The sequence below is a fragment of the Taeniopygia guttata genome, chromosome 3, assembly GCF_048771995.1.
Source record: "Taeniopygia guttata chromosome 3, bTaeGut7.mat, whole genome shotgun sequence".
NCBI lineage: Eukaryota > Metazoa > Chordata > Aves > Passeriformes > Estrildidae > Taeniopygia > Taeniopygia guttata.
Window position 1 is genome coordinate 113,417,107 of NC_133027.1, and position 22,187 is coordinate 113,439,293.

Below are 22,187 nucleotides of genomic sequence, written 5' to 3' on the forward strand. Positions count from 1 at the left end.
TGTGGGATGTGTGTGGGACTGGTGCATCATTTATCCCCCAGCCCTTCCAGGCATCCAGCAGGCTGCTGCCATGGGGAAGAGAACATCTGCCCCAGAGGTGGAGCTCTCCTGCAGGCTGTGACCTTGCATGGCTTAGTGGAGAACCATTTTATTGTATCAGAAGGTGGATTTTTTGGGGGGGTTTGAATAATCTGCAGCTGTGGTTGTGGGAGGATTCACTTGGTGTCATTAGTCTTGTCCCCTCCCGTGACTGTAACTTGCAGCAATATCCTGCCCCATCCCTATGGCAAACGCTCCCCATGCATCTTTCTGAAGCATGGGTTATATCTTTAAAAACAGGACTTTGCCAGCTAATACTTCTCCTGTGGCTTAGACCTACAGCAAACAACCTGTTCTGAAATTCATACCTGACAGGGCAGGAAACAACAGTATATAGAACTAAATGTCACAGCCTCGAGTTGAAAAATGCTTATTTCTAAAACGAAATCTCCATTTAGGAGTTTTAACAATACGTAGTTGTGTTCCTTGAGTTTCAGATCCTCCAAAGAGCCCATAAATGTTTTCCATATGTTAGCAAATAAATTTCCTCTGTCTTGTACATTATAAATCGTCCTCTCAAGAGATGCAATCTGAGTAAGGCTGGCCATCCGTTCTGTCTCTGTTGGGGAAACGCTGTCCTTGCAACAGGCTTTGTTTGTCTTCATCCATCCAGCCTGCATCTTCAGCCTTCTTTAATTAACATTTGTTTCAGAAATAGGGTTTAATTCTGGTTGTATTCTGTAGTTCCTCAGCCACGGAACTTGCCATATAATTGAGTTCTTGTGTAAATTTTTTTTTTTCCCCTAATCTACACTTCTACTTTCAATTACAGATAATAATCCCACATGACCACGAAGTTAAAATTGTGAATTGATTCCAAGGAAAAAAGGTCAATGTCTTCCAGAGTCTGCAGAGTGCCTGAAATGGCCTCTTTTAGCATCCCCTCTGAAAAAGCAGAGGTGTTTGTTCTGAAACCTTATGACCATTTCAGCTGAAACACCACTCATGTGTTTTTCAGATAAATCTGCAGCCTTGTGCCTGCTTTAGTGCTAAGGAAAAGACACCCACTGGCAGGAGGAGCAGCAGCTCCCATGTTTGTTCTGGTTTGTGATTCTAAAAATTACTTCAGTCTCCTTTAGCTTTAAGGGAAATGTAAGGGAGAACACAGCAAAAATTCAACCTTACTAAGTGTAATATGCATGTTCAAATCACATATATTTTATATAATCAGTACTTTTTTTTTAATCCTATTTTTTGTTCAATATGAGACCTGGAGAGTTTGGCAGATTGAGCAGGCATGATCTAGAGGTTCATGATGGAACAACAGAATTGTGTTTCAAGGTGCACACACTGAATCCATTGCTTCTCCTGGCTAAGAGCTTACTTATCTTGGTTCCCTAAATGCAAGAAGGGGGAAATACTCTCCTGCTTCACTCAGGTGTTACAGACAGATCTTGCTGCCAATGCTTTTCTTCCTGGACTTCCAGCAGAAGTCTTCAGGCTCGTGTTTTCACTACCAAGTTGTGTGTTTGCAGCAGTCCTTCGCCTCTTGTGCATTTTTCTTGTCAGAACATGGATTCCTGTGCTTGGGGATGTTTGAGTTAGGAAGTTTATTATGTGGCTTGGACACTGCTGACAGTCATTTCAGAGACAGACACAATTACCTCTTCTCCACCAGAGCTATGCATATTGGGGCAGATGTTTGCATTACAGTCCCCCTGCATCTCTTCTGCTTTCCTAATTAAAAAACCAGATATGCCCCTGCTGCCTTTCCTTGAAACCTTTTGTCTACTTTCATTTCCCATCTGGGCCTCAAGCATGTTACAGCCTCACTATTGAAATTTAGAAGATTTATATTAACTAGATAAACACTAAATCTAATTTTTCTTGCTGGCTTGGTTGTTTTATATTCAGATGGTTATTTTAAAGAACAACTGTGGCTTTTTTTTCTTTAAAGTGGACAGTAGAAAGCTAGTCAAATAAGTTCTGTGGGATGCTGGAGCATCTCTCATCCCAGCCCTCTGAGGAAAATGATGTTGCTGAGTATAACAACACTGAGTTGTGAGATGTGTTTCAGTCAGAAGTTGTGCTCAGAGATTGAGGAGCCACAAGAGCTTGCAATTTCCTTTTTTCTTAATGCCATCCTCCAATAGCAGAAGGGGAAAATGCATTTTGGAGGCACAGAGCTCTCAGTGGGAATGATGGGGGTCGTCACCTTGAGGGAATCCACCTTGTTTTCTCTGTGAGGCTGAGCAGACCAGCAAGGGGATTGTTGCAGTGGCAGGACATGGTGGCTTGCCTCCTGTTCTTCTTCCTGCCCAGCAGCCAGCTGTGCTCTGTGTGAGCAGCCAGAGGGTTCATTGCTGCTAGCCACATCCTCTGATGTCTGGATTTTGGGCTTGCATTGTAAACCACAGCTATTCTAATTCAGATTTTAAAGGGAGAAAAAAAATACTTGCCAATAAGAGAGAAATTCACACACAGAAAAACCAGCAGGCTCAAGTCCTTCCCTCAAAAACCTGAAAAGGTCTTGACTACACCAGTTTTAAGGCTAACTGCTTTTTATCTGTTTGGGGCTTTTTCCTGCCTTCAGGTTAACTTTGCCCACACAAATTCACATCACTCAATGGGAATGGATACCAATGCTGAAAGAGATTTTTCAGTAGGGAAGGTCAAGTGGAAAGTTTTTTCCTCTGGCTGTCAGGTTTATTTTGTAGTGTTGTATTTCTCCCTTTCTTTCAGCATCTCTTTCTTTCAAGTGGTGCTGGAAATTAACCCATTTATTTTCTTGCTCTTTCTGCCAATACAAGCAGGCTGTACTCGCTGATAATTTAATACTATTGTCACTGAAACAGTGGTATCATATGGAAAGGCAGCTGTGCTTTTCCTTAAGTCCTTCAAAATTGTAGAGGCAATTACTATGTACTTCAGCCTATAGATTGTCCTTGCTTACTCTTACTCATAACCAGTCATTTGGACAGAAGGATATATAAAAATTACTGTGGTGTGGGGGTACACAGAACATAAAATCTGTTTACTCTTGTGTATATAATGGATTTATAAGATGTAAGTGAAAAGCTCAGGGGAGCAGATAGGAGAAAGTTTGAAGGTTTGTTTGCTTCCTTTAAAAGAAAGGAGGGGGAGTAAAGGTCTTGGATGATTTATGTATTGCCTTATTGTATTTATCATGAGGTTTTTCTGCTTTTGTGTCACTCTCTGATAGGTAAAGCTTTTCTTACTGCAGATCAGAAATTAGCATTTTAACACAATTCCCAAATTGACTGAATTTCCGTTGCTTTGGTGCTGTTTCACTCTTAAGCGAATTACAAATAAGAACAACAAATTATTGATCAAAAAATACCTACATTGCTATCAGATAGTCTAAGGCTCACTGCTCTGTAGTTTTTATGTAGCTAATTATAGCAGTGACTGGGATGTGTTGAGCTACTTTGCTGAGGGTAAGCAATTTCTCTTGTCACAATTCTTCCTCTCAAGACCATTTTTTGTAGTGTATTTTTTGGCTCTGTACCATTCCCACATACAAACACAGTTGGTTGTGCAGTGGGATTGGGATATATCCTGCAGGAAACGGAAATTTGATCTTTTGCTGTGGTGGAAGTTTCCCTATAGCTGCATCTTGCCAGAATTCGTGTTGTAATTTGTGCACTGGTTAAGTATTCAGTGTTGTTCAGTTTGTCCCAGCAGTTCAAAAGAGATTTGCTTCTCTCCTTTTCTCCTAATTCTTTCCTCCTCTCCTTCTCTACACTCATTTTGCCCTTTCCCCGTGCTTGGATGATGATACAGTGCCATACTTCAGTGTACCAGCTCTTTACATTTTGTACTCTATAATTTTGGTTGTGTATAACCTGACTTGCATTAATTTAAGTAATCTTCAGATTACTGAAGGTGTTGTTTTCTTGCAGGATGATCCTTTAAGATAAAAAGGATCACTAGCAGACCTGCCTGTAGGATTCCTTGTACAAAGGTGACTTGGCTGGTGCCTCTCTAGCTGTATTTTGAAGCTGGTGAATTTGTGATCAGAGTGTGTTGTAGCACCATTTCACACTTGCAATCAGCTAGCTGCATGTTTGTCTTCTGAAAAAATAATTTGGCTGTGTAGTAATGTACTTAAGCTATATGATGAGTTAAAGTGTGAAGCTGTTTATGAACGGGTTCCCTTTTAATTCATCTGGAACTGAATGCTGTAGTGCATTTGTGTATTTAAGGCACAAATGTGTCAAAAACAAAATACAGGCAAGAATAAATTGCCCTTTCTTAACATATAGTAAAACAGAGGGGGAAAGGAGAACTGAGATTTTTTTTTTTTTTTTTTTTTTTTAATTTTGCTTTTGTTCATCCGTGGTTCCCAGGGCGTTTCTTTGGTATTATGTAAGGGGGACCCTGATTTGAGTCAAGATGCCTGTGAAAAGTTATTTTTCAGCCAGCTCAGTTCCCCCACCTTGCTTTTGCAGCACAGTCATGCCGAGAGTGAAGTTGATGTGGGGGAGCAGGATTTGGGGATGCAGGAGTTATTTTAGCACCTATATGAAACCACAACTGAGGGATGCAACTTGACTGATGCATCTTTAGCCTCAGCAGAGCAGAGATAAGCTCCTCCATCCCCTTTTTCCTAGCACAGTCTGTGCTGAGCCAACCCAGGGAAGTGAACCAAAACTAGCCCTAGAAAAGAAAGTGAATACTTTTCCAGTGGTTTAGCTCCTGGAGCCAGCTTGCTGTAGGGCTGGAAAAGCAGAAGTGCTGGCTCAAGGGAAATTGTAGCTGATGGGCTGAGCAAGAGGCAAAAAACCTCTGCCACCCCACTGATGTTCATGATGCTACCTGAAATTCATTGCATACCCCCAGCCCTGATGTATGCTTTTACCTAGAAAGTGCAGGATTGATAACAACTGCAGCTTGCCATTAGATTCCCTGTTTAATCTGGGCTCTGCAGTCAGCCTTTGAAGTGTATAGGCCTTTCTTTTGGCTTCAGGGTGCTTGAAAATGTGACAGAGGCAGAAAATGGCCTGTCCAACCTGAGGAAGTGGCTTTCAGCAGACAGTTTCTTTACATGGGCTTTCCTTTTTTTTTTTGGAGGATTTGGGAAAGAAAAGGAGTCATTTGGTGAAGCTTACCAACAAAACATGTTTTTATATGAGGCTTCAGGATTTTTCTTTAGGTTGACAGATTCCCCCTCCCACCCCTAGAAAGAAAAACAGAAGAAAGAACAATAGAAAAGCCATAAAGAAACCCCACAACTTTCTGACTGAGAAAATATCATAATGTGGTGTCCCCTCTGCCCCCCAGGATGTGTTTGGTAGTAACTGAGGATAAACAACAGAATATAGGAGTCTGGGGAGCTCAGAGTGGACCTCTGCCCAGTACAGAAATGCATTATGAAGAACTGCATCTAAATAGGCCTGTTTCCTTCCCTCACCTCTGTTTTGTTAAGGGTCTGCTTGCCCTGTATCCTGCAAATACTTTATGAAAATTAAATCAGATCTGATTATAGGAAGCAGTTCATATGTCTCTGGCACTCTCTGCAAGAGGAGAAGGAAAGACAGAAGTAAATAAGTACCATTACATTTTTAAGCAGAGCCTAACATATTTGCAATGCATATGAAGAGGATATTTTAAAAGTTTGCATCAGCTGTTGGCTTCTATTTTGGTGATAAATTCCAGCTAAAATATCATCGATGTTCATAACTGTGTGAATAAATGACCCCTAACTGACTTCCTAAAATATCGTATCAGTCTCCTGTGGGAAGTTTGCATTTAACTTAGTTTTTTCTCCCTCTGTTTGTAACCTGTTGTATTATATAGGAGGAGCACTGCTGGATTTAGAGGCTGCAGCGTACATAGCAAAGACATTAATGATGGATTAGATGCATTAAATACATTAATGATGGTTTAGGTGCATCAGTTCTTTTATTGGCTAATTTAATTTTCTTTATTGTTTTTCTTCCCCCCCTTAATATTATTCCCTGCCCCTCTCCTTGAAAGTTTCTATAAAGAAGAGCTGAGATTCATGGTGAGTTTTGTGGAGCCATCTGTTCCCAGCTGTGCTCAGCTGTCCAGTGTTTAACACCCCCTTATGAACTTTCCTCCTTTATTTCTTTACCCATCTTGCAACAGGAACGCTTTTTGGCCATGCTGGGTGTGCCAAGTTCCCTGTCAGCACCTGAAAATTAGGAGCTCCCCTTCCAGCCTCCCCCACCTCTGCTCTCTGTACCTCCGTGCCACCACATGGATGGTCAGCTGAGGTCAGGGAGCTGATGCAAAAGTGATTTTGGGCTGCATCCTTGTGGTCCTGCACCCATCAGAGCGGGTTATGGCACTGGTGGGGGAGAGGAGCAGTGGCCATCACCTCCCCTCAGCAGTTCAGACCATGGTGGCCATTCTTAGCAGAGGACAGCTGTGGAAATGGGGATAATATTGCTAGAGAAAGTGGCTCTGCTAATCTCTACAGAGCTGTACAATCACAAATGTTGGATGCTGGAGCATCCAACAATGCTGTAGTCCACACCAGGATGTCATTTTCAAGGTATAAACAGATTATCAGAGCCTCTGCAAAAGGGAAAGGCCTCTATCCCTAGATGCTTTTAAGCAATTGGTTAGTTGAAACAGTTCCCAGTTTAAGTAAAAAGATCCTGTTGAAGCAGTGTAGCTTGTCTCAGCATGGAGAAATCCAATCAGGCCCCAGCATGGAGGAGGTGCAGGAATGAAGAAGACAGCGTGGGAGTCCTGGTAAGGAGAGGCTCCTCATGGATGAGGACACAAGCACCTTGTGGGCAGACAAGTGCTCTCACCACTGTGCTGTGGGGTTGCTCTGCTGCCTGGGGGAGCAGCCCTAGAAGCTGGGCTTGTGGGTTGGGTTTTTCCCCCTTAAAACATTCTGCTTTTCCCTTTCTAAGTACCTTATGAGGTACTTATGAGGGAAAAGCTTTCCATCGAAGCAGTGCTCCAGCCCGGTGGTGCAGCAAGGAGGGGTATCCTGGGAAGGAAATGCTGAATAGATAAGCTCAGAGCCTCTGGTCCAGGTCTGAGTCCCAGCAAAATGGGATACTGACTTACTTCAGCCCTCCTCTGACTTTTGCAGACAAAGTTTCTCTTTGTACCTCTTCAAATGCCTGCTTTTGCACACATGTGTGATGCCCTGTATGAGGCAAGTAGTGAAACAGGAAAATCTCCCTGAGGTTTCCCCCCCTTACCACATCTGAGTGTTTGTCATGTCATTTCATCGTGTCTGAGTCTCATATATTCTTTTCACTTCTTGAAGTGAGCTGTTAAGCCACATCTGTGGCCCATGCAGGGCTGCCCAATGATGCCAGAGTCGGGTTTAGCAGGAGTTTAATGGAGATTATCTTGTGTGCTGAATTCTAATAAATGTTCCATAAGTTTTGCTGACTCCAGCCAGCACAGCCACCAGCATCTTTATGGCACTAAAAGCTATAACCACAAAAAAAACTTAAAATAAGAAAAGGTAGCAGTAAAAAATAGCAAGCTGTCTGCACTTCATATTGGTATTTGTTTCAGGGATGACTAGAAAACAAACATTAGAGAATTCTTCTCCTGTTCTGGTATTGGACAAGTCTAAATCCATGCTTATTGTAAAGGCTGTGTACAGCCAACTTGTCTTTGAACTGAACTGGAATATGATCTAGCATGAAGCTTTTCCTTCAGACTTTCAGCAGGGTAGAACTACATTCAGCTCCAACCATCCCCAGTGGATGAGAGTGGCAAAATGTTTCAAAAATATGTGGAAGCAATTTTCTGCAATACAATTTCTGTCTTGTCTTCAGTGATGGGAAACAAACAGAAATTTGACAAAAGCATTTTCTTCCATGGTTTTGTCTTGCCGTGACAAATTAAAAGCTTGTGCTTAGGAGACAGGAGTCTCGCATCTTAAAAGATTTTTCACACTGAATCTTTTTCTTAATACTTGGATAATCTAAGGTCTCTTTGAAATGGGCTGTCTTCAGTGTACAGGGCACAGTTAGAGGGTGATGGTGAATGTCAGCTGTTTCCTATTCTAAATGTCTTGAATAGAGAGAAAAAGATGTTTTGAGACGAAATTTAGAATTTGTGTTGCTCCACTGTGAAAGTCAGAAGTGTTGTATCTCTTTAGGCTTTAAAAATAAAAAAAAAAGCTGGAGGAGAACGGAAGGACTTGTTCTGCTCTGGCAAGATTAAGCTGAGGGAGTTCTGGGAGACTATATTTTATCTTAATTTCTTTGGAAAGGTGGAAGTTTCTCTGCCATGCATCCGAAATAACTCTCAGACTTCCTCTTGGTGACGTTCCTAAGCAGCGGCTCCGTAGATAAGGCCCAGGCTCGGTATCACTGGCTTGCTGCGCTGTTTTGCTGCTTTATCATCCTTCCTTTCCGTGCTGATAGCACAGCTGTGCCTCCCCATCTCCCAGGGACAGCAAAGGGTCAGGTGAAGCTGTGCCAGGGCTCCCGAGGGATTGCAGCTGGGCAGAGCACACCGAGGGCTCTGGCTGGTGGGGAGCTCATTGCAGAGGTCTCAACTGGAGCTGCTTGGGCTGTGGCATGGGAAGATGCAACTTTTTAGCTGTGGCTTCTCCAGGCTCATCCTCGAGCCAAGCAGAGCTGGGTTTCTTGTGCTGGGAATGGTGGGGATGACTTCTCAGAAGATGAGGTGGTGCAGGTGAGCCAGGAGCTGCTGCAGGGAGCTCTGGCTGGTGCAGAAGGATGCTTTTGGTAAAGGTCCCTTTGGTGGGACCCTGAGCCCCACCAAGTTTTGCTTCTCTGTGCTGCATGCCAAGAGGCCCCCTTGGATCTGGATGTTGTGGTGTGTGGGCTTGCCTGGCAGTGGGAGATGGGAAAAGGAGTGGGGCAATAGAGAGCAGGTTGGCTTGTGCTTTGTAAATGCCAGGCTGGCATGGGGTTTGGATTCCTTCAGCACCGTTATTTGCAAAGCTAATTGTTCAACACCATGATACATCTGTTCCCCCCTGCTTCATGCAACAATTAACCATGCTAGAGAGATAAAAAAAATCTTATCTTGCTTGACCCACAATTGTTTTTCACGGCAAACTTGCAAATCCTTTAGCTGGCAGAGAGCACTTCTGGAAATTTTAAGTGACAGAACTCCATAATTTCCCTCTGGCAGCCAATTTCTGACAAGCTGCCACAGATTGTATTGCTTCATAATTCTGAGAGAGAATTTTTAATTCATAATTCTTTCTTCTTTTTTGTAGTCAGTCTTGCATGTTGCATCACACAAAGTGAAACTATTCTATGAAGCCATTAGAGGCAAGGTGATCAGTCCAGTTCAGAAGCAGAAGTGTTCTTTTTCTCATGTTTTTTTTTTTTTTTTCATAGATGCTCATCTATGCTTATTGCTTGGATATCTGATTAGCCTTCTTGTGTAACAAATCCATTTCAATGAGGAATAAACTGCAGTAAATGATTAACATAATCTTCTTTACTAATGACTGGGGTTTTTTAATTTAATGAGTCACTTCTGAAAGTCTGAGGGGGAAACAAGGACATGCTTGTCTTTTTTCTTAAATTACCACAGTGCCATCATTTGCCTGTAGAATCCTGCTGTTGTTTCTTTAAGCAGCCATACCACACATGCAGTACGTGTGCTTGCTCAGATATGTCCAGCTCGCTTGCAACAGGAAATGTGTTGCACAGGTTTTATAAAATAACTCTTATGGTTGTGATTAATGATTTTGTTATCCAGGCAGTGAAACCACAAGAGTTTGTGACCGCTGTAGCAGTCAGAAGGTTCTGGTATGAGCAGCACAAATCTCTCATAATTGAGCGTTTGAGGGCGTGTTGAAACAGAGTTTGTTATCGGACTCCCTGTTCCAACAACTTTTAGTATTGGGTTATTTTCTCTTTTGTGACTACTGGCATGTTTTCAATAGTTTCCCCTCAAAACCAAATGCTGGAGCTGGATTGGTTTTAGCAGGTCTGAGAAGAAGATGGTGTTTCTCTGAGAGACCAAGGCTCAGTAGTTTGGGACCTGATTTTCCATCAGTGAAATAGCCTGTGTCTGAAGGCCACATCCCTTCTAGATGTATTTCTGTAGGTGAGTGTGTTTGTATTTGGAAGACTTACAGCAAGCATCTCATGTTTCCACCCTTCACCACCCTCCCCAGAATTTTGCCTGCTATGCTGATGGTAGATAATCCCAGCCAAGTCCCAGTCTTCTTATGGGGGACAGAAGATGCTTCCCTCACTGACAAAGTCCTACCATCATTTGTTCCTAGTGGCACTTGGGTGAGGACGAGTGTGCCTTTTCTTTGAAAATATGCCTGATTTTCACCAGTCCCCAAGTCCAGGTTCAGTCCCAGTGGAGAGAGCAGTACACTTTCAGAAGCCTGAGGCATCATCCTACCTCTAATCTTTGGTCACTTTTTTTCTGAGGGTTTCCCTCTGGCTTCTTGAAGCTCATTTTAGCTGTGACCACCATCAGAAGTACCTCCTGCCTGCACCTTATCTGAGCCTGTTCTGGTGAATGCCTTGTGATCTTACTTTCTGAAGCATACTAGAAGAGCAATGCCTTCCTGCTCCCATTCCTATGGGACTCACAATTCAGTAGACTTCTCATCTTCTTGGTCCCTTCCATGATCTCTTTTTCAGGCTATTTATATGTAGTTAGCTGTTGTTGAGAAGCCATCCCATGTGCTCTGTGGTCCTGGCCATGGCTCTGTGAGGTGGAAATGCCCTTACTGGGCCAGGGTGGAGGAGGGCCAGCACCACAGACAGCTTGGAGCAGCACAGCAGGTACATGCAGTGGTTTTCTTTGTTGCTGCTGATTTTTTTAACCTGTTGCTGAGCCACAAAGTGAACACTGCCACAGAGCTGCCTGTTTTAATCCCAAGACTTCTTTCCTGTCCAGCAATAACTGGCTCAGAGGGCATCATTCTGTGTGTCAGATCAAGGGTTTTCAGAGTCAACTTTCAACTTTCATTTTGACTCTCCTGAATAACAAGTTTCATCTGGAAACTCTGTCATCATCTTGTTCATCTCTCTCCTCACATCACTGATGAGTGTGCCCACCAGCACAGGTGAGGGGCCTGTGGGGTTCACTGGTGACCTTCTGCTTGGGAGGTAGAAATTTTCTACCTCTTGTTTTCTTCAGTTTTCAGACCATGCATTCATGTGTGTTAAGAGCACCCTTCCCCTCTGTCAGTTTGAAATAGTGAGGGGCCTTGGTGGAATGTTGGTTTTTGGAAAGTACCAGTGCTTATCCCAGCTGATGGTCAGCAAGGTAACTCCACAGACACTGAATTTGTCACCCAGCTATGCCTTTGGTGTCACCAACCAGGAGTCACCATGAACTCCTTCATGGACGAGTGAGCAGAGACCCAGTCTTGGAGAGCTTCATTTCCCCTTTCTGGCTGCTTAGAGTAAGTATTTGTGTTGGCAAACTGCCCATCTAATCTGAGGACATTGAATGTGGAAATGCAGCAATTTTTATTAAGGTGAAAGCGGAGAGCAGCACCACAAACAGGTATGCTGCCTCTGGTATGCTGCAAACAGGTTTTGTAGCCGTGTCAACACATGTGCAGGAGAAGAAGGTGTGGAGGATAGCAAAGGTAGATACAAATCAGGCAAGATAAAAATCACTACAAGCTCCTTTCCAGTTGCCTGTTGCAGAAATGCTGCCCTCCCAGAGAGGCAGCAAATAGCACAGTGCTTGGAGAGCTGGTTATAGCTCCCAGCTGCCCTGCTGAGATTATCAAGGAGTTATATCTAGTTTGGGTGGGATTTTTATTTTCATGCAGGACAGTATGTGCAATGACCTCCCACTGGGTTGTTTCCCCAGGCTGCATTGTTTGGACCATGAACACCCAGGATGTTTTTGTGTATCCACAAAAGGCTTGTCCCAGCAGGGCTCTGCTCTGGATCCACTGAAGGTGAAGGGTCCTGCTGGCTGCCATGGTACCATTTTAAGATCTTGCCTCTTTTTTGCTTCATGTCAGTCGAAGTTTAGCTTTGAGAGCAGGCTTGAGCTGCCTGGACCATGGGGTGTGTTGTGTGGCTTTCTGAGAAGCTTAAATCAGAGCTCAGCATCTTGGTCTGCACCACATACAGCTCTGCAGGAAAGGTACTTGTGTGAGTACCAGCATGGCTGTTCTAACTAAATCCTGACTCTTTTCAAGGTTTTCAACTTAATGTTATTACAAAACATTTGTAGAAACTGCTTTTTTTTTTTTTTTTTCTCTAAAACATCCCCAAAATGTGCTAGATATTGTAGGGCCTGAAGTTAAGTGCACAAAAATTAGCTTTGAAGGGTTTAAACCCCAGATTTGAAATGCCTTTGTCTAATAAGCTATGAAGACTGATGAAACCTCTTTTTTTAAAAGAGCCTGAATATTGGTGCAGCCAGAATATTGGTTCCACTTTAGAGGTGTTGTTAACTATGTTAAGAGTTTTATTTGCTTCTGTGTACTTGTTAAAAAAAAAAACAAAAAAACAAACACACACATTAAAAGTCTGTTCTTAATGGGAGTCAGCCATTCAAAACTCATTCTGCTTATACCTCTCAAATAATCCAGCCTGGCTTTACATCACACTGCAAACAACTGTGTGTTTGCTTTCAACAAAACAAGTTGGGAGTTGGGTGCTTTTAAAAGTGCTGTAAGAGTTAAAGAGAGCCAACATCTGTTTTTGTGTTGTAATGCTTCAAGGTGTTCTCACCTTTGGACAGAGTCTTTCAGAGTGTTGTTTTCAGAATAAACAAATACTCACAAAGAGGGTTCTTGTATTCTTGGAGCAAGAAATGAGTCTGGTGCGATTCATTGGAAAATAGTATTTAGGGAGTGCATTCTTGACAAGGAGAGAAGGTTTTTCAGGTAAAACCAGTCTTCTGCTACTACTGATATGATTCTTCTCTGCTCTTGAGTTTGTGTCTCAGCTGACTGGGCAATCAGGACCCTTTTCCATGGACTTGTAGCTGCAGCACATCTTGTTAGTTGAGAGGGGGGTGGAGATTTCTTTTATTTCAGGCACCAAAGTTTCAGGCACGTGCAGTGCTACAGCTGTTCTGTTTGTTGTGCATGGAGGCTCTCTTTTTCCTGCTCTTGGTTTGCTGGTGCATTTAACAACTGTCCATTGATACTCATGGTAATATGAAAAAGCCCAAAACCTATAAATAGAATTAATGGGCAAAATCCTGAATACTGTATGGCAACTGGTTTAACCAAGGAAGGGATATGGAGAGATGGTGGCTGACATTATTCCTTCTCTGTGTGTTTCTGCAGGAAGAGGAATAGGATTGTTAAGAAGCAGTAGGTATTGGCAACAGCATGTTACTGTGTGATATTTACCCTTTCATGATCATTGTTGCATAATGATGTAACTAATTAACCTAAAGAAAGTGCTCACAGGGAGCCAGGAATGTCTAAAAACACAAGTAACATTCATTGCACAGTAATTGTGAGTGGCAAAAAAGTGACAAAACAACAAAAAAAAAGCCTGAAGTTTTTAAAGGAAAGCTGATATTCAAGTAGCCGGTGATGAACTGGAATTCAGTGAGTGTTTGGAGAATGTGTAAAGGTTAACAAAATTGCCAGTATTTTTGTAGCCTGGGTGACTGGTGGGGTACAGCCTGGACACACAGATGCTCTGTCTGAGCCTTCAGGACCTACAGGATTGCATCATTTGCTGGGTTTTGACTTTGCTCTTCAGAGGTAGCTCCTGGTGAGCACTCATCATCCCACCATGCCCAGGATAACAAATAACATGCCAAGAGAATACAAGTGGTGTTGGTGAATATGTCACGGGCAGGCTGTGGCATATTATTTTTCCATGTGTGTGGTGACAGCTTTTATGGCCTGGCAACAGATCTGCCTCTTTCAAGTATTTTATGTGAAACTTCATGAAGCCTCCAGCGGTCAGGTGTTGCCAATATTGCAGGTGTGCACGAAATCAGTGAGTGGCAAAACATCTCTTAATGCCCTGTGCTGTAACAGCTGAATGTATGACGATTTTTTCCCCCCTCTTTCCATTTAAAACAGAATGCTACAGATAGCTCCTCCAACTCCTCTCAGAAAAGGGAACAGCCCGTGCGAACTCTGGCTTCTCCTGCATCCTGCGAACATCGAAGAATTTGCACTCGTGGACACCTTCACGACCATTACAGCTCTGACCACTACCATCTAGAACAAGTAAGGGTTCTTCCCAGCCTTGCTACCTCTGTGTCTGCCAGAGTTTGCCGGTGTTTGGTTTTCCTCCACGTGCCTGAGACAGCTCCCTCCTTTTGCTCTCCCCGTTTCCTTCTCAGTTAGCTTTAAGTGTTATTTATTAAAAATAAATATTAGAAAAATTTTATTAAATTATTAATAAATATTAAAAATAATATAATATATGATAATATAAATACAATAATATTATATAATAATATAATATAAAATATTATATTATATATATATAATATATATACAATATATATAAATATAAATATATATTATATATATAATAGAAATACAATAATATTATATAATAATAATATAATATAAAATATAATAATATTAAAAAATATTATTAAAAAAAGGGAGGGGGTAACACTGCATGTTATGTTGTACCACGTGCATGCAGGCCGGTGTAGGACTGTGACAGTTGTGCTCCCTCCTGAGCCAAAGGCTGAAAAAGTCCGTGATGGATCACGGTGAAGGGCATATAAAGAAAGAAAGACAAAGTTGTTAATTACTGGCTCTTCAGGAAGCAAGGAGACAGCGATTACCAGTAGCAAAATGAGCTTATTTATCTTTTCTCTCTCTTCATCTCCTTCCTACTTGCACAGTCAGTACCACGGTCCTACCGGCACGTCAACTTTCCAGATGATGATGAGGAGATCGTGCGCATCAATCCTCGGGAAAAGATTTGGATGACTGGCTATGAGGATTACCGCCATGCCCCAGCACGAGGGAAGAACTTTGATCCTGACGACATGGACTCCTACGTCCGTTTTGCCAAAAGCGAGGCCTCCAAACACGAGTACACTTATCCTTACGTAGACAACTCGGACTTTGACCTGGGTGAAGATACCAAGGGTGCTGTGATAAAGACTCAACCTGTCAAATTCAAGCCCAGGCGGAAGGAAGACGGGGAGAGGTCGCGGTGCGTGTACTGCAGGGACATGTTCAACCACGAGGAGAACAAGCGGGGTCAGTGCCAGGATGCTCCAGACCGCGTCAAGACTTGCATCCATCGAGTGAGCTGTATGTGGTGTGCAGACACTATGCTCTATCACTGTATGTCCGACCCAGAAGGAGACTATACGGATCCTTGCTCGTGTGACACCAGTGATGAAATGTTTTGCCTCCGGTGGATGGCCCTTATCGCCTTGTCTTTCATTGCTCCATGTATGTGCTGTTACTTGCCGCTTCGGGCTTGTTACCACTGTGGGGTCATGTGCAGGTGCTGTGGTGGAAAACACAAAGCTGCTGGATGACTACAGATGCGTTCCAAGTGTTAGGGTTTTTCCTGTAGTTCGAGGAACACGTTGGTTTTGGAGCACTATGGTCACTCACTTTAATGCAGCTGCTGTGCCCGACAGCATCCGGAAACCACCAGTTTGGATCACTTTCCATTGGGTCGTCTGGGGCTCACACTGCATTGATTTGCTCATCAACTGTTCTAACTAACTAACCTACAGCATAGACTTTTGTATTATTAATCTGTAATCAAAACAGACTGTCTTGTACATGTTTATATAATTTTTTTTTTTGTTTTTCATTTAAAATGAGTTTGAGAGAAGAACTGCTTTAAATGGTGGTGGATTGTAGAACATCTCCCGGTTGTGTCTGTCTTGCCTCCGCTTGTGTGGTACCAACGGCGTGTTAGCAAGCTTTGGCATTTCTAGAAGTGGGGCGGTGTAGTGAACGAGATCTCACTTGGAAGATACTTTAACTTACCGTCAAGTTATTGTGTGTGTATAGAAGGTGTGCTAGTAACAAACTTGTACCACAACACAGTATTTCTGTCACTGGTTTTCTTTGGGGTTTTTTTGTTCTGTTTTCCAAAGCTAAAATAGCCATCTAAGCTGCAGTTTCTCTTCTAGGGTCCATCGTCATTTCCTTCAGCAAACATCTTAAATTATTTCTCTGTTCCTAAGGCTCTGTGAACAGAAAGTAAGGCTCAGTTACCATAGTCACATAGCCATTGAGAATATGATAGTCCTCCTTACCTGTAATCATTTCAGACCACTATTTGAAAGGGAAACTTAAATTTTAGGCTTTTCTCTTTTCCCTAAATAACATCGGAAAAATGTGTTTTCAGAACTCTGCCCAAAAAGAAAGGGAATTTCATCATCAGACAGCAACGTAGAGATCTGTGAATAAAACACTAAGGTTCCAGATGAGGAAAATTGTTGATATGCAAAGAATTACTAACAATGCAATGTCAAAAGCACTATTATGGCAATTCTGGGGAAATGCTGCATTAAGTGGTGGATTATATGGAAAATCGTGTGTGTTTGTTTTCTGTATGCATGAGCATGAGAACATTCGCGTCCACTGTAGTAACAACATTTAGCAGTCCGAGCAGGTATTGAAAAATCCATAGCCAGGATGTTAACTACCACTTCCAGTCTGTGACCTGCAGTCCCAACCTGCCAGATTCTCCCACACCTTGCTGTGAGCCTGTGTGTGGGATGGAGCAGGTGAGTCCCTGCAGGAGCCAGGCTGAGGTGTCTGCCTGGCTTTCCCCCTCCCCAGTTCACCACCCAGGTTTCTCAAGTGGATGCATAAGGTGCATACAGCAGGATACTATTACTTTAATTTTTTTAATTTTTTTTTTTTTAATGTCATGTTGTCTTGTGTACAAGGCTTGTAATTAGCTTGGAAAAAGAGTATTTTTCTAATATATTACAAGGAATAGCCAAATAATTTTTATTAAAAAATAAAAAAAAAAGATTTAGCGCAGTGAGCTCTAACTAGCATAGTACAATCCGAATACTTTGAGGCAGCTAGGGATTGGCTTGTCAAAGCTGGCACTGCTGTTCCTGCCATAATTTCTTTCTGCAGTAAATTGCCAGTGGGCGCATGTCCTTTCCCTCCCTCTATTGCACATTGACATCAGTCTTAAAAGAGAGGATTTTTCTTTTTAATAATTAATTTGCCAAATAAATGTAAAAGGAACGCTTGCCATTCTTTCTTGGTGGAATGTCCCAACGGTTCCTCTGAGAGTTAATCACAGCTTTTTAGTCAACCATGAATTAAGTATGCAATGTGCTTATTATACACTATAGAGTTGGGTAGGTTTAATTCATAGCAGTTACTGGGGATTTTTTTCGGTTGGAGAAAAAAAAAATTGAATGATAGTGGAAAAGGGATGGAGTGTTACACTCTGGGTGATGTGTCTGGGTTTGCTGAATGAAATAAAAATATTTTGTGCCTAATAGCAGTTGACAAATCTCTCAATGGTGTCTAGTAAACATCAAGCCAGCCTCGTAAAAAACTAATTAATGAAACAACCTTTTCCTTTTATTTCTGTTCTCAAAAGTTGTTTCATGTAAACAAACATCTGTAAGATCTTCTCTCTATAAAGCACAACACTACAAAAAGATCTTACAGTTTTTTGTCCGGTCTTGAAGTGCCCCTATTTATTTAAGTAAAGTAGACATACTCCAAGCCTTTCTGTATGTCTGAAAATAAAAGTTATTAAAAAAAAGTCCCTCTTTTTTTTTTTTTCTTTCCCTCCTTCTTCCCTCTTCTCTTGGGTTTTTGTAATACTTGTAGATTTTGCTGCGTACGTTATTTGGTTCGTGATGGCAGTGGTGTAAGGGCACAAGGATAGAAATGGGTGGTTTTTTGTAAATATTTCTCCTTAATTTCCACACTGCTGCTGAACAGTGTGTAGCATTCTCCCAGTCAGCTTTGCAATACTGACATCAATCATTTGAGAGAAATTATTCAGATTTTATTTTTGTATCTGTGGTAACAAAAACATTAACCAATTTTTTTTTTCCTGTTGTGGAAAGGTTTTGGTTTTTTTTTGTTTTTTTTTTTTTCCAAGCTATTGCTCACGTTAACAAATTAAAGTGCCTGAAGCCTCATCATTATGTATCTATATACTAAAAGTTAAAACCCTGTTGTATTGATTTTTATAAGCCTTTTTACCTCTGTGTAAAAAAAATATATATACAAGTGTATGATGTACATTTTAGTTCTTAACTTCTTTTTTTATTGTTTCTAATATGTATGATCAGTGTAGCTATTGCTTTAAAATGTACCATGTAAATACAAATACATCATATCAAAATGATGCCTTTTATTGTCAAAAATATGTTTTTTATTGTTGTTGAGGTGGCTGGGGACTGAGGGGGAAACAGAACGGGGGGATCTCCAGAGCTCAGGGTTTGTAAGGAAAAAAATTGCTTTATTTTACAATTTTGGGTGGCAAAATGGATTTCAATGGGGAAAATCAGGGAGAAACCAGGAGTATATCTGAAGTTTTATAGTTATTTCCAATGGCTTGGTCAGGCCGACACGGACCACATCTGCAGAGCCCAGGTTTGTTTTTCCATAGGTAAGTGATGACAAAGCTGTTGCTCCTCTTTTATGTGCTGCTGAACAACAGCTGCCCCAAGCAGTATGTAGGATAGGGGGCAAAGAGCACACTTTTTATTCATTTCTATTTGTTTACATATTCCTAGAAACATGATGTGCTCATATAAACAAAGATTTCTGCGTACATTTATTATACAACTGATGGTATGTGTGTGTGTTTTTAAAAAGACGTGCAGCCCTCATGAGAAATGCTCAGTGTGGGTCGGGTGCTGCGTTCAGGACAAGATTATTCAGTTTGTGTTGGTGTTTGGCTCCATCAGCAGCAAAGTATTGCTCACAGTGCATCACTCTTAACTAATGGAGAAGAACTCCACCCCTATTCCCTGGCCATTTGGGTTTAGCCCATCCCACAAAATGCATGGCTAAAACCATCTTTCTTTGCAGCCTGTGATGTCCTCTTGCTTTCATCCATGAATCCAAGGTGTTGCTTATGCCTGGAGATTTCTAAACTGAACAAGAAAACATTACATTTGGGCACTGAATATGTGGAAAACACAAGGCATAATTTACTCCTTTTGTCTGTCTGGGACAGGTACTGTCCTCTTGGTAGGATGCAGTCAGAGAGACTGAGATTGGAGAGGACACAGATACTGTAAGCTTTCAGCCATATGAAACCATATGTTGAATATTTTATGGTTTAAAAAAAAATCTACTTCACTAGTAAATGTAATACAAAATGCATTTTAGAATAATGTCCTCACCCAGGCTGAGTTTTTAGGGTCTGACAAATGCAGCTTGGCATTTTCTAGCAGGGATTTGACACCAAGTGTGCAGCTACCATTGCCTGGCTCAGAGTGGCTCTCCAGGCATCTCTTCCCTGCTTAAGCAGCAGGGAGGTTTTTCTCACCCTGCTTGGAGAGCTTGTGATTTAAATGGGGAAAATTGGCTTACTCCTGTTGTGAAAACAAGTCCAAGAGTTCCAGTGGCTTCCATAAAGTCGTATGGGGGGTTTGTGACACAGTCTGGCTTGGAGTACCCTGAAGTCCACCACCATCTTCATCCAAAGGTTATTTCTCCTATCATCCTGGAGATTAATCGGGAATTTAGGCTTTGTCAGGAGCTTCACTGCATGGAGCACAAACCAAGCTGCCAGCAAGGGGTGTGTAAATCTTCTTTCTCTGCTAATTCCACTTAAAAATGCAAATTTGAAGTAGCTGTCAGGGAGAGGTATCGTTGTGTTCTCAGTACTTACCACAGACAGAATTTTGTCTTCTTGTAATAAAAGAAATACAGCCTTTTCTGTAAGAGCAACAAGGAGATGCTTTCCTTTCTTTAGCACATGATGTTAGGTGAGTTAACATCCTCCCAACACCTTGTCCTTTTCCAGGATGTATTTAGGCAATTAAATTCCTTAGAATCTTGATGACATATGTGGAAATAAATAGAAGAATGTTTGGCTTCCACCCAGAGACAAGATATTTAAATGGTGGAAAGTATGTGTGTATTTTTGGGGTCATATACTTAGATCCCCACAAATATTTTTAGTTGCTTTTCTGCAGTAATGCACAACCATCCCATGCCATTCATCTCATTCCCTGCTTGTAAATTCATTTAGGAAGAGTTGACAGACTTTGGTTTGGCTTCTGTTGGATTCCAAGCCTGCTGCCTGACATCATGTGAGACAGGATCCCACGGGAGGGCCCTGGGTGGTGTAAGGAGAAAGGTTTGTGAGGACTGAAACACGTCCCATCACTGAGCCATCACAGCTCCGTGCTCCCAGGTGGCAAGGAAAGCATAAAGTGATTTTCAGACTGAATATAATCCATGTAATCACCCAAGGAGTCACTGATGTCAGTAGTAAGCATCACTGCCTCGGGGAGCAAGAATTAATGCATACTTCAGGATGGATAAGACATTGCCAAGTCATACACAGCCTAAAGCTTAATTCTTATCTAGATTACTTAATTATATAGAAAATGTCACATGAACTGCCATTCCCTTTTTTGCATTTTCTGAGATTATGTCACGATGAGCTACTGAATTGGCCAACATCTGTTTTAAGGCAACTGACAGGACTATCAGGCTTAATGCTTTGAGCAAGCGCTTTGCTGATTTTCACACTCCTAATTTCCTCACTTCAGTGTTGTGCCAGTGTTATCTTATTAACTGATAGAGCTCTTGATGTGGCATTTCAGTCGTAAAAAAGAACAGGGATAGGGAACTTGTCCATACAGTAAGACCCTTGAAGTATCAAGTCTGATATGTTTCCAAATGTACCTTATCTTCAAATCAGAGATTTCCAGTATGTAGGTTACATTGAGCTCTGACCTCAATCAGAAACTAAAACCTCAGACACTTCTGAAGTTTAAAGCATTATCATCCTTGTGCCCCAGAGAGTAATTTCCAACTTTAAAAGCTCAATTCCAGAACAACTGAACACAAGTGATTTCACTTTAAAAGTGCTTACTCTTTACAACTTCCTGAGAACAATGATAAAAGCCAGGTTACAAAGTATAACTTTCAACCACATTTTGCAAAAGTGCAGGCCACAACTTACAGGGAGAGTATTTTGGTGTGGGCAGCCAAAAGAAGCAATACTCTGCTGGTTTTCTTCAGGAGTCTGAACATTGCAAAAGTCAAATCCCAATAAATTGGTATCAGAAAACTCTGAACAGCTAAAACAAAAAAGGAAATAGAAGTTAGGACTGAATGCAGATGTGGGAAATATGGTTCATCCTAGATATGAAACATAAGAAATAGAATTGTCTTGTTTTATTTCTTTTTTTTTTTGAGGGGTACCTAAAAGGAAGCTCCCCCTGTCACAGTAATGTGTGGGTGTGGGGTCTGATGTTGGGGCTGGAATGCCCCCAGCAGTTTCCAGGTGTTCCTGCCAGGAAGGGTGGAAGGAGCTCCAGGAGGAGGGTTCAGACCAGCACATGGCTCAGGCTGTCAAACTGCAAATGTGCATATGGAATATGCATATACATATCCTTTTGGAACAGAAATCCAAAATTACCAACGTGATCTAAAGGCCTAAGACCCTCTAAATAACTAAATAAACAGGTAAAACTCCTGCTGTATGGCTGACCCTGGTGGCTTGGCAGCAATGAATGGGGTTTTCTGTGCAGTGATCCCAGATCGTGGGGCTGGCTGCAGGATTTCTCTGTTGGCTTAATGAATAGATCTCAGTGAACATCCTCATCTAGAGCAAAACCCCAGAACCTTATTAAGTGGTTGAGCCAGCCACAGACATGAGAATGCTTCCAAATAGCAAGCAAAACAGCAGTGGGATGAAGCAGAGATATATTCTGCCCAGAGGAGATTTCTGCTCTGCTGCAGCTCCAGGGTCATGTGCTGGCTGGTCAGTGATGCTGTTTCTGGGCTTCCATTGACTGGGCTCTGGGGAAACCATGGGCATTTTGGCAAGCAGGAAAGCCTGTGCATTCATTCATCTCTCTGAAATGGAGGGGTTTGTGGTAAGCCATTTGGCCAGAGCAAGGCAGCCTTTACAGCACTGCCAGTTCCACACTTTAAATACGGTTTCTGCCACAGGGCTGAGACATAGTTGTGCTTCCATATGTGGCCAGAAATGCCACAGGCCTGGAGCAGGCTGCAGGGTGAGCAGAGTCCTCACACTTACCCCTGTCTTTGCAGA

At 42.0% G+C, this 22,187-nt stretch overlaps 1 protein-coding gene across 2 annotated transcripts in view; it reads left to right on the plus strand.

The window, feature by feature from the left end:
• Positions 1 to 18,287, plus strand: part of SPRED2 (sprouty related EVH1 domain containing 2) — a 58,857-nt gene extending 40,570 nt beyond the window's left edge. For both annotated transcript variants that reach the window (XM_030269253.4, XM_072927637.1), the window contains exons 5-6: positions 14,039 to 14,188; positions 14,824 to 18,287. In XM_030269253.4, coding sequence (XP_030125113.1) covers positions 14,039 to 14,188; positions 14,824 to 15,474 — 801 coding nt within the window. In that variant the 3' untranslated portion in view covers positions 15,475 to 18,287. The remainder of the gene's footprint in view (positions 1 to 14,038; positions 14,189 to 14,823) is intronic.
• Positions 18,288 to 22,187: the final 3,900 nt, after the last annotated feature.